General features: G+C 42.2%; 1 protein-coding gene across 1 annotated transcript in view; it reads left to right on the forward strand.

Moving 5' to 3' along the window:
• The window catches only part of pik3r3b (phosphoinositide-3-kinase, regulatory subunit 3b (gamma)), a 227,877-nt gene that overhangs the window by 121,023 nt on the left and 93,352 nt on the right, over positions 1-13,502 (forward strand). The window contains exon 6 of the mRNA XM_084011563.1: positions 1,570-1,655. Within this exon, the coding sequence (XP_083867689.1) occupies positions 1,570-1,655 (86 nt within the window). The remainder of the gene's footprint in view (positions 1-1,569; positions 1,656-13,502) is intronic.

Here is a 13,502-nt window from a genome sequence, read left to right on the forward strand (position 1 = left end):
AACCCGCACATCACTTTTTCATCTTCTTTACTTCTTTACTTGTTGACTGCTCGATGCTCAAGAACAAATGGGAGCAGAACTATGGTCACACAGCACTCATACTTACCTTATACTATGCGTTATAGAACTTGTTTCAATCCTAAATGTTTCTCTTCATTTGAAACACAAAAGGGTCCCAGACAATTTAATGACAAAATAGGTTCATCTTATAGCCAGCAGTTTAAATTATACCAAAATTTGAGAAGTCATGTTTGGTATAGCAGATGGTTTTACAAATTGCTATTCTGTGGATGCTGGTAGGCAACTGTTAATATAGTGAAACAGCGTCAGTGAAGTGCAAATAGCACAAAAAAGTAAATCATACCAAATCTTTTAGCACAAATATATTTCTAGCAAGCAAAGCTAAGTCTAATTGTCAAATAAAAAAAGGATAAATAATCAGTTGTGTACATTGTATTCTGTAGACTACATGATTTATGTTATTTGAAGGATTATGTCAAATCTATGTTCAAATCAAAACACGTCATTCTTCCCATACAGCATTTCAACCATTTATTTTCTCTTTTTCCATTTGCTGTGTAAAACCATTGATCATTACAAACACAGTCCCTTGTCTTGCAATAGTCCTGAAGCATTTGGGTGGAGATGGTATCTCTGCTTTATTCTGCATTCCTGAATAATAAGCCAGCCAAAGAACCAAAGAAACGCAGCTGTATGTAGCGCTTAAAAACCCAATCCACAAAATGTGGCTGTACCTGCCGCCATCAACTACTGTTAATATTACTACTACTGCTAATACTAGTACTACTATTAATATTAAAACTACTGCCACTAGTACTACAATTACTATTACTACCAACACTTTATGTAGATGGAACCCAAGATCCATCAACATCCTGCAGTTTAAGAGCTGGATGTCTGAACACTGAGAAAACGGCTCTTACGCTGATGGTATTGTTTTGTTTCTCCGTGCCTTGCACAAGCTTGCCTGCGTCGGTTTTTCCAGAAATTACAGAGGAATTTCTACTTGTGGCGTTCTGTGCGGTGGATTTGGGGAGGCAGTCAGTGAGTCAGAAGCAGTGATTGTTTGCATAGCCTGGTCAAGCAATTCACCTCTGACGTCCACCTCAGGCAGATAAAGAGCTAAGCGGCATACGATAGCATGCCGTGGTATTTCAACCTGATCCCGTGTTAGCTTAATTTGTGTGTGTGGAAACGTTGATTAATGCGTGTACACGGCCGTCTGCAAGTAGTTAGGCAGCCTCACATATTCTACTGTTGTGGCTTCACTGCAGCATGCTGAAGGGCAACTATGAGGGCCGCCTGTTCAATGAGCCACACTGTTGCACTGTGGGACGTATTCCTCCGTTGCACAAACCCATACGCTGTATTTAATTGAGCCAATCCCAAGTATACCTCTTTGTTTTTTACGACTTTTAACAAAAGGAAAGTACTTGTTTACAGTAAATGGAATACGCAAATGTCTGTACGTGTTGACAGTGTTGAGTGGTGTCCTCTTTCTCTTTGACCACAGTTTCTCTTGCTTCATGTTTGTGGTTTTGCCAGCAGCGCGGATGTGAACCCGGAGCATCACGTCAGGATCTTGGAGGCTCTAATCACAACAGGAGGGCTCATAGAGATGCAGGCTGCACCAGGTAGGATAATAAACATCCTTCTTTCTGCCTCGGCCCTTATTCTACCCACAACCTTTTGCTTCTGAAGAACCCTTTAATGGAGTTGTTTGGAGGACTATGGGTTCCATTTAGACCCCCTTTCATCCAGATAACCCCTTGTGAAAGAAGAGATTGTTGAAAGCAGAACATCCTCCCAGCCCAAGCCCCCCCAAACATTTGTGCTTGTGAACCAGGATTGTTGTGTGTTCCACTGCACCACATCAGCCCTGGCCCTTTAGGAGCCTCACGAGGAACCATGGGTGGGTTTTCGATGGAACCATTGCAATATAAAAGGTTTCTCTTGTTAGAACCACTTGGGTGTGTTCTTGTTAGAACCCTTATGAGGCGGTGAGTTAAGGTCTAGGAATTGCCTTTTATTTTGAGTTTAAGGTAGAGTCCTCTGAAAGGTTTACAGGTGGGAAGAATCCTGTGCTGTTTCTGGTTATGCACATACATGTTTTATTGGATCTCACCGAAATCTTTGTGTTTTCTCGTAGGTGTGTGACAGTATGTTGTGGCCTGATGTTGTGTGATATGATGATTTCACTTGGCTTGGACTCTTTTGACACACAATTGCAGCACAGTTTATCCACTCTGTCTCTCAAAACACACACACACACACACACAGTTACATGCAGTTCATTTTCAAAGGTTTCTGCTCAGTGACAAAATGCCTGAAGTTTATTTTCTAAAGTGTTTCACCATACATCTCTCACGCTGGAAACATGACAATCCCTCTCCCTTCCCCGCTGCACCACAAGCTGTAGCGGAAAACACACGTTTGGTTTATGAAATATGTGGAAAACACAAACGTTTTGCCCAAGCTGCTGTGATAAATTGGGCATGAAGCATAAAATAACAGTTTTGACTTTGTTCTCTGTTTGTCTGGTTTACAGTCTGGATGTACAGAGTTGATGTTAAAAAGAAAAATAACAAAAAGAAACAGCGGTTCTATGAGGTTTTTTTCTGGTTGCATTCCTGCTCGGCTTGCCCGTCGCCGCTGGGAGCAAACGTATATATGTGAGCATAGCAGCTTTGGGTTGCACTTTTCTCAGACCTCAGCAATTCATCCTGAAAGAAGAGAAAAACAACATCCTTTCTTAGAATTAAGACTTTTGGGCCAGAGTTGAAACATTGTCATCTGATTTGATGGAAGTTCTATTCTTGAAAAGCCACCAAAAAGCAGCCTGACCTGACCCGTGTTATGCTCGCCACAGCGGGGAAATGGTAAACAAGAAGTCTTCTACTTTCTGGTTCATGCATTCGCCTTCAAGCGAAAGGTGATGCTCGCTACATCCATGTTTAGAGGCCAGGAGGCCAACATAGAGAGACTGTTTGCACCTTTAACCTGCTTGTGAATCTTTGGTGTATTCCAGCAGAAATCAAACACTGTGGAAAGATCAATCAGGCTCAATGAGGACGAAAGAAAGGTCAGACAGCAGGTGTGTGGCTGATTGTAAGGGACAAGTCGGTCTGCTGAGGTCAGTTTCTTTGGGTCAGTGCAGGCGTGTGTGTGTATAAATGTCAGTAGGCCAATGTGTGTGTGTACTGTGTGTACGGTTGTAGTGGCCTGTTCAGGGCCATGGTGTTAAGGTCAGGGTCGTTGCAGTGATTATAGTGGCTGCTCAGGGGTTATGTTTCCTTCATATGGAGCAGTGGATGTGGGACTAGTGAGCAGATGGGAGTTCGATTTATGGTTAAAACATTACCACGGAAAGAGATAACCTGGAAAAATCAGCTTTGTCCAACACTGGACAGACTCAGCCACTTTGACACAGTGGATACCTGCATCTTCATTATGTCACAGCGAACCATGACTCTTGAACCTTGGCCCACTGACCCCCCCCTTCCCTCCTCAGGAAAAAAACAGCCAGCCCGACTTGTCTTCTCTTATAGTACTGCCAAAGTGACTTATGATGATTCCAGCTCCAACTCCAGCCTCAACAATGCAACGAGCAATCATCTCAAGCTAAATGCAAATACTCCTTATAAATATTCACATTATCACACAACTTTTGAGTGCACTTCAACAGAATACGCTCTCCATCATAAACCAACAGGCTAGCTAGTTTATTGGTGGCTAGATTCCCCACAGGGGGCGGGACAAGTCACAAAGATAACAAAGCCGACCCATCTAAGGCGAAGATATTATTGGTCCATTTCACTGCCTTTTTCATTCATTGAATTACTTTTCCTCAGCCCTGTGTTAATTTGTTGTTTGACCTCCAATCACAGAGCTGCATGCATAACATCTTCTCCTATAGCAACTGCAGAGGCAGGGGGATACAGATAGGTCAACAATTCATAAACATTATGTTTGGATACATTTGTTTGTCAAATTATGAATTGATAAAATAACTATTAGAACAGATTCCTTTGTATTTATTATTTTTTAGACTATCTCGAGGGGCCCTGACATTGTATATGTCATTATTGTTATTGTCACGATCCTGCACTAGTTAATTAGTTTGTATCACGCTAACAAGTCTAAGTGGAGCAATTATTCAAAAACGTACCACGTACCACGGGGGCTAAACAGCTGATCTCAAGGTGCTTTCGCATTGGCTTCAGTTAAATACTGTTACTCACTGCAAAGCAATCCATGAGGCAAACAGAGCCACAAATCAGACCTGTACATGGGGGGGTGACACAGGATGATGTCCAGAGGACGATCAATAATTCAGTCCTGCGGCGTGGGGAGATAGAAAGGATACCTCAGGGATCCTTTTTACATTATTTGTCAAATCAAGTCAGTAAGATACATTCAAAATAAGCAGGAGTCAAAAACTGATTGTATGATTACGACGTGTGTGTGTGTGCGTGTGTGTGTGTGTGTGTGTGTGTGTGTGTGGGGGGGGGGGGGGGGTGCGTGTGTGTGTGTGTCTGCCAGGCCTACTGGCAGACAGGCTTACATCACAGCAACAAAGGGACCAGGGGGAGCTGTTTTGTGCTTTCTTTGAAGTGTGTATTTTGTAATATCTCTTACACAACTCTCTCTCTCTCTCTCTCTCTCTCTCTCTCTCTCTCTCTCTCTCTCTCTCTCTCTGTGGGGTGTCTGAATAAAGCCTCAAAACCTTCTCAGTGCTTTGCAATCAGGGGGATGATATGAGAAACTGTACTGGTGTAACACACTTGGTCTTGGTTTTCACACTTGGATTTCCGTCTGCATCTTATTTACATGAAGTCATATCATGAGTCTTGAATGGCGGGTTTTGTCCAGATAGGAAGAACATGCTTAAAAAGGCAGTTTTTCGGCCTGGCACCACCAGGCCGAATCCAACCAGGGCAGATTGGGGGAGCTCATAGGCACTTCTGGCACTCAGGCTCAAGAGACACCAACCTTCGATATTGGCTTTTATTTTGATCTCAACTACACCCCTGACTGCATCTGTGACACTGTTATGGTGAAAGAATCTGTCCTCAAAAACCCTTGGTAAAGTACCAAACCCACACACTGGTGATGGATATAGTGGATATAGGATTTCATCACGATTGGGATAAAACAATCCTTTCCGTTATCGGGGTAATCATGAATACGACTGAATTAAAAAGACTGTCTAGCTAACTATCCGGGTAAATAAGTGAAAATATAGTCTGATTTCAAAGATAGGCCTTCAGACATACGTTGTTTTTGAAAATAAATGGATTGATACGTTATTTTTACTTGTCATTTACAATCACTTTTGATGCCAATTTAAGAGTTTGAAGAATAATTTGCAGAGTATCAGGATCATATCATGATATCATCCCATGCCTCCCATACACAGTATTAAACAGCAAAAGGTAACACATTGTTGTAAATGATTGGTAAGATGTCCACAAGACACTGACCTATAGTTTTTGTTTTACTCTTCAGTCAAAGTGATGCACCTGAACAGACCTGAAGGGTGCAATAGTGTGTGTGTGTGTGTGTGTGTGTGTGTGTGTGTGTGTGTGTGTGTGTGTGTGTGTGTGTGTGTGTGTGTGTGTGTGTGTGTGTGTGTAGTTAGGGGTCATGTTGCTGTTTCGTAGCCTGGCAGAGTGACTGCATGTCTGACTGAGCTTCCCTTTGTTTGATGAATGGATTTAGAGTTGTGAGAGAGAGGGAGACAGAGAGAGGCAGGCTGAAACAGGGAGGTCAGGTTCATGTGTGAGCATTTTTTCTCACCCATTACCTCCACTGCCACCCCTCCAGACAGCATTAGTGGGGGTCAAGGGTTAGCACAGTGCCTGTTGGCGGTATGTTAACCCCTTAACAGAGGTGTGTGTGTGCGTGTGCGTGTGTGTTTGAGTGTGTGCAGATGCCCATTGACCTCTCAGGAGAGCCGCCCTCCAGGCCATGTTCTCCAAATGGAGTCTGAATATACGACCAGTCCTGCTCCACCTGAGTGCTGCAGCTGAGCATCTCTGCACAATGTGACAGTGTGTGTGTGTGTGTGTGTGTGTGTGTGTGTGTGTGTGTGCGTGCGTGCGTGCGTGCGTGTGTGTGTGTGTGTGTGTGTGTGCGCGCGCTCTTGGCCTTCTGTGTGCACGTCACTTGCATGTGAAGCCTCAGTCCTGCCCGGCCAATCTGTCAGCCAGCACGCTAGAATCAGTCGGGAAAAAAGGGAGGATTGTAAAGTCCCAAACACACCCATTCACATTCTGGCCCTCTCACTCTGCTTTTGTTATGAGCTGTTTTCCTTCCCAGGCACGCAAACCATGCCCGCAGCTTGGCAAGAATATCACATATACTGACGCACACGCACGCACACACACACACACACACACACACACACACACACACACACACACAGGCTGACACTGACACCACACACACTGCTTCTCTCTCTCAGGCCATTTCTTTGGCTGGTAATGTAGCCGGGGAGGGCTTGGTGGTAAAATCTACTGCTCAGAGACTTCATCAGAAAGCTGGCTGCTGTTACTGCTGACGGTGTCTCCCTCTGTTTACATCATTATAGTCCTCTCTGAAAATGTTTCCTCTGTGTCTCTCCAACTCTGTCCAAAGTTAAAAAATACACCTTGCACCGGGTTCACACCGGAGGACACTGGAGTCGTCGTTGTTTTCTGTAGAGCTAATTTAGTCTCTGTCTGTTTTGTGTGTCTGACAAATACGTGGATTAAATACGTAATAAAAATGTAAAAAAAAAACACACAATCACACAGGGACACTAGGATATTTCTAATACATATAGTGGATGGCTTTTGGAATTTGACCATGTCAGAGGGGAATCAGGGGAATTGAAACTCGAGGAGAACAGCAGGCAGAGAGGGGAGGAAAGTTGGGGTGGATATATATTATCATTTATCAGAATGAGATTCTTTATATCATCTATTATATATGATGTATATTCTTGCCAGATTTGCTCACGGCATACAGAGAAAATAGGCCAGACACCCAAACAATCGCTGTCCAGGTGATTTCTGGGAAGCCAGAAGGACGAGGCAGGGCTTTGCCGATAATCACAGCACTGGTGTAGGAGCCCCGCTGTAGCACACTAATTAGCACATTGTCTTTTGTTTGTTTATTGTGTACATGAACAACAATATAAAAATGACAATTGCTGAGTCTTCCTGGTTTTCCTCACAAGCTTAACCTTAGGGGTGGGAATTGATAAGTTTTTATCAATATCAATGCCATTGTCGATTCTGCCTATCGATCCAATTCCTTATCAATTCTCTTACTGATTCCTGAGTAGTTCAATAAATACTTATATACACTATAATAGGGGATTTTAGCCCATAAATTAAAAAATGCACCTTGGATTTTTTTTTTATTAACAAAAGCACTGCAAACCATTACAACGAAAGAAAAGCTCAACATAGAAAGTTGCACACACTTGTTTGGATTGTTCTAGAAGTTATTTGAAGCTTCTAGCTGCTTTTGTCTATGAAATATGGAATGGTCCTTTCCTCTCCCTGCCCTAAATATGTGTGTATATAGTGAATTTCTTCTGTGCCATTCATGTATTTAACTTTCTCTATCACTACAGTAACTTTTTGACCGTCATTTTCTCTGCTTTGACCTCCTCTGTGTCTCCCGTTTGGGCAAACACGGCCAAGCGTAAATCAGGCTTTCCGATTGGCTGTAAAAGTCGATACGGGAGCCAATACGAATGTCCGATGCATAAACGTAACTCTATACGTCACTAGCAAGATGGCGGATGAGAAGTTGATCGATATACATAAACAAAACGGAGAAATGCGCCACGGAGACGAGGAGACATCTAGTCACATCTTTACAACTTTACGCATTTGTTTTGTTGTCAGAAAAAAATCGCTCACATGGGCAAGCAGGGTATCGTTGTTTAGCCCCGTTTCTCGCATGTTTCTAGCGTAAACCATTACGGAGTTATGACGCTCTAAAGACAACATGATCTTTTGTAGCGTATACACTACAATGGGTCTATGCCTCTACTGATTACACACACAGCATTTTCATCGCGTTTGGTGAAATGTAGCCAGACGTTCGATCGCTTCCTCCTCTCCATGATGCTGCCTCGTTGTTTATAGGTTGTCGGCGTGCGCAGGGTCGTCGCAGAAAGAGTGATGCAATGTACCACGACGCAAAATTTCGAGTAAACCAGAGAACGTGGTGCGGAATCGTTAAGAAGAATCGATAACGTTGGAGCCGTAGGATTCCGATGGAATTGGTTAGTTGGAGCCGGTTCTGAGTAGCAACCGGTTCTCGATTCCCACCCCTACTTAACCTGCTTTTGCAATATTCTGTTCTAAATTGAGAACTGAGAAGTTAGCGTGATATCAATCAACTGCTGCTTTCAATCAAGCTGATGTTTACACATCTTATCAAGTTTTGTTTTTTTCCAAATATGTTTATTTTCATTTTTTTAACAAGAACACATACACTGACATTTGCAGCATTACAAATCATAATACAAATGAACTCAAAACACAACAACGTAAACAACAACATTTGTAAAAAATAAGTTAGTAAAATGACAATGATACAAATAAAATATACACACAATGCCCCCGATGGTCATGGCAGCCAGGTACGGCTCCCAGAACCCATTTAAATCTCCCTGCTTGCCCTTCGTGAGTCTCTCCAACCGAATGCATCCGGAAAGTTCTTTTACCCACATTACATTTTGCCTCCACACTCCAACATAGAGCGATAGCTGAATACATTTGAGTTGATAAAACAAGATATCTGTGGATGTATACTTTACTTAGAATACAAACACTGGGTCCATGTCCATCTTTTCATCTATTACTAATTTTCAAAGTAAGCAATTAAGCATTTTTCCCAGTTCTGAACTAAGAATTCTATATAATCACAAATGAAAGGGAATCAGAAATCTAAAGTCCTTCAGCCGCTAATATGTGAATGATCTGGACCTCATCCTCAACTAAAACACACACTCGTACTTTGCCGAGGTCAGAGTTGAAGGCACCCATGATATATAAATATATATATATATATATGTATGTGTGTGTGTGTGTGTGTGTGTGTGTGTGTGTTTGTGTGTGTGTGTGTGTGTGTGTGTGTGTGTGTGTGTGTGTGTGTGTGTGTGTGTGTGTGTTATGTGAGGGGTTCACAGTTAAGTCATGTCCTCACTCGATCCCATTGGGAGGAAAGTGCCAGCTTAACATCCCGTATAATCCTGCTGTACGGGGTCAGCAGCAGGGCGCACAATCACACATACACACACACACACAACCACACATACACACACAAAAACACATACACCAGAATATGTGTGAATATGTGTAGGGCACCATGGTTGTGTAATGTCATAAAGGTCAAGCAAGTACGCGGTTTTTAGTGTATTTGTTAGTATTTGGTTGTAGGTCTTTTTCCAGCCTGTGTTCCTTCAGCTGCACACAATTACATGGCTCAGTGTACCAGCTTATAACACACACACACACACACACACACACACACACACACACACACACACACACACACACACACACACACACACAGTGCCTTCTATCCATCCCCCAGTTTCAAATGTACGTTTCATTAAATTCCCCTGAGTGCGTCGTCTTTCTGGTGCGAGCGGCTCTGATGGTAGGTGACTGGAGGGTTTCACTGGGAGAGATCACTTTACTTTCTTATAATACTTTCAGGGCTCAACGCTGACTTTTTCAGTACATTTCCCTTTCATTCCTCCAGGCACAAAAGTCACTCGTTTGGTTAAAAGTGTACCGTGTGTTTTTATTTGGTTTGTGAACGCAGCCTGTGGCGCCACAGCAGCGGCCTGTGGCTGGCAGGCGAGTGCATGCTGTCAGGCACCCGTCATGTCGCGTTAACTGCCGAGTTGAGTGGCACCGACCTCAGCAGCTGAGAGACGCCTCCCTCGGCTGGCCGTCAGCTCGGCAGCTACGTGACATCTATTCCATTACATTTTTCAATTCATAAGCTTTATAATCTCATATGACATCCTCTGTCCCAGGACACTAAAGAAAAACTCCCTCTAACAACGCATACGTTTAACAAAGTACCAAATGAAGGAACCTCTCTCATAGTGGACAGGAGTGTAACAGATGTCATGTGTACAGAATAAACGTCAAAAATGACAACATAGTCAATCCATATGACAGATATGTAACAGTAATGGCAGAAAGAATAGTAGAAAATAATTTCTACTACTGAACAGCAGCAGTTGATGTACTATACTGATACAATTAATAAAGCGTAAATAGTAGCATAGTAAATGATAGAAATATGACTAAATAATAGCAGCAGTGGGTTTGGAACAGGGCCGCACCGTCCAGCTGCACCCTGAGACGAGAGAAACCACAAAACCTCCTGTGAAGTTAGTTACATGTATTATTAAGACATGAATGATGCATATGAAGGGGTAGAGGAGGAGAGAGGTGCTCAGGTTATCAGAGGAAGGGCCCCGGCCCTCTAGGTCTATAGTAGCTTAGGTAAGGGCTGGTCCAAGACCAGTTTGAGTCAGCCCTGAGTATAAGTGTAATCAAAAATTAAAGTCCTGAGCCTACAATGAAATGTGGGGAGGGTCTGTCTGAAATCGGGAGCTGGTTCCACAGGAAGGTGTTCTTGTGGGGTTATAGGGGTCCTGAGCTCTTTAAGATACGATGGTGCCTGACCATAGAAGGCTTTGTAGGTGACAGCTACCCCCCCCCCCTCCTTAATCCATTAAGCTGTATGTATCTTAGATAATCGCAAAATGCATTTTTGGGTCGATGAGAGCAGGTCCTAATTCTGTAGGTCTGTGCAGGTATTCAGGTATCAGGTAACATGTTCATTATCTAGTCAGTTGCACAGTTGCTAGCTAGCATCACTTACCTGTCAGACATGTTGTTGTTTTTTTAGGACTCTTAAATGGACAAGCAGGTCACTTTAGATATTACAACAAACATTTTAAAACTCTTCCAAATACACTCTTAAGCAGTGTTTGCTTTCGTCTATCAGTCATTACAAAGCAACCCTGATCAAGTGATGATGAACAGATGATCCACTTAAGTACAAAATCTGTGTCCTGTTATTGATGCCAAACGAGATGATGACACATGATTCGATACAGACAGAACCGAGTCAAGTTCAAGGCCCCACAGATGATTCCTCAGCTGTTCTAAGGCTCAACGATATTTCGTTGGATCAACTTTCATAAAAACCAGACCTTCTGCATGAAGATTAAAAGCACTTTTCTTAAGGTTTGTAATGAAAAAAAAAATGGATGTATAATTGAGATCTTTGAACAGGTCTCCGAACAGATTGTACCCTTTTTTCATACCGTAAGGTCAAAGGTCCCAGTACAGCACGAGATGAAGGTAATGGCCTTTAAAATGACTTGGTCAGCTGGATATAGAGAGACGTGGTCCCAACACGAGGTCAGGAGGTGAGGGTCATAACACACACACACACACACACACACACAAACACACACCTCATGAGGGTGCCTGCTGTCAATCTAGGAGGTCATGAAATCGTTGAAACTTAGCTTAGCTTTAAAAAAAAGAACATATAACAGGCTTTAGATCACCAAGATGATGCTGAAAATCAAAACGTTTCCTTCCATTCAGAATATATCCAATCAAATAATATAGTGCTCTCCTCTCTAAATCTTTGAGTTGGTAAGATGCATTCAGGCCGGGACGTTTAAGTCCTCGGGGTACAGAAGTGGCACGTTTTAGCGGCGGTGTAGTCCTCTTCCCCACGACTCAGCATGATCTCTCAGCCCTACCAAGCCTTTTCCCTCAGCTCTCTATATTAGAAGATTATCTCATAATGCTCATAATCTAGCACACTATTCTCTGGTCCAGTTGTTTTATGATGTATTCTGGGAAGAAGCTCTCCCCTGGTTAATGTCCAAATTCTGCTGTAATGTGCTCATGTAAAGCTTGAATTAACATCAAACAGCCCCTGGCTCCCATGTTTATCCCTTCATATGTAATTTGAAGGATCATAAGGTCAAAGAAGCTACACTTCCTGCCGTCGACTGCCCTTTTCTCTCCCTCGATCTCTCTGTTTTTCACTTTGAAAAAAATATTCAGATCAAAGACATGGTTTATTCGTCATTCATCATTTAAATGTCCACATTCATTCAGTTGTACATCCCCAGCACCCTGCAGGTGTCTTATAAAGGGTTAAACATCAATCATGATCAGAGACATCATTGGTTTTCCAAACCATTTTGATCGTGTCAAAACAACCTTTGAAATTACTGATTGGTTGTTTTATATGAAGACTTTTTTTCCAATGTAAGGCATAGTGGAGCACAGTTCATTGCATTTATTGATTTTATGAATAATATTATTCAACAGGTAATTTTATTAACATTTTCAATGTTGTGACATACTGTGTATATCAATATCGGGAATATGTCAACCGAATCCACACAGCACGCCCGCCTCTCGCCCTAACTCTCTCACATACAGTAGATCCATCACTATTCAGACTCGGCTGAAGATTGAAACATATTCAATCTTACAATCTTGGGTAACATTTTGCAAACTACATATTTGCATTGCCTCCATCAGCAGCAGTGTTAAGAAGGAGGTGGCCTTACTAGAAACAACCGGTATTCAACAGCAATATAAGAGGAAACACCACGATAATATCATCCTCCTCCTATTGTTCTCTAGTCATATGTTGCAATTTGAATAATGAATGCTGATGGACATGGCACGCTTCTATAAGATATTTTAGGTAACAATTGAAAATCATTTTTCAAAGATTCCCCCCAAATTACAGACATTCTCAAGTGTCAATCAAGGGTTCTCAGATCCCCATATCCTTTTCAATACTGTGATTTTGTTTTCAAAATTGCACACATTTCACATTGCCCAACCCTATCTGATGTCAACATTATGTTACATCAATCAGACTACTGAATAATTACATTTTCTCTAAAAACAAGTAACTCCGTAAGTCTGTGAGGGTTTAGGGTCATGGTGTAAGAGCGATGTTTCACAGAAGTATATATTTGATATTTTTAATTTCAGTTTGCTTATTGAAGCTGATGCGACAAAAACAAGTGAATCGTTTATTTGACAATTACCTCACTTAGTCTTAGTCTCACTTTGTGGAAGTTTAGACTGAAACCACTTGTTTGTCACCAACACGGCAGGCAGTTTGTCTTGCTAGCTACGTAACGTAGCTACGTTCCATCACTATTGTAAAGTTAGCTTACCTGATGTGTTTGATCCAGAGACTCATTTTATCAGCCGGGAAGAGAAAGAAGGAGCGAGACGCTCTTGTTAGTGTGAGTCTCGTTACATCCTGATACAGAACACACAGACATCCTAGCTTCAGACAGAGATGACACTCACTTTATGAGACCATTTATGTATTTTCACAGTTTTATATTTCACAGTTATACCACAACATTTTGCTTTCTTGACATGTAAAATTAT

This window comes from Eutrigla gurnardus (assembly GCF_963514095.1).
Source record: "Eutrigla gurnardus genome assembly, chromosome: 6".
Taxonomy (NCBI): Eukaryota; Metazoa; Chordata; class Actinopteri; order Perciformes; family Triglidae; genus Eutrigla; species Eutrigla gurnardus.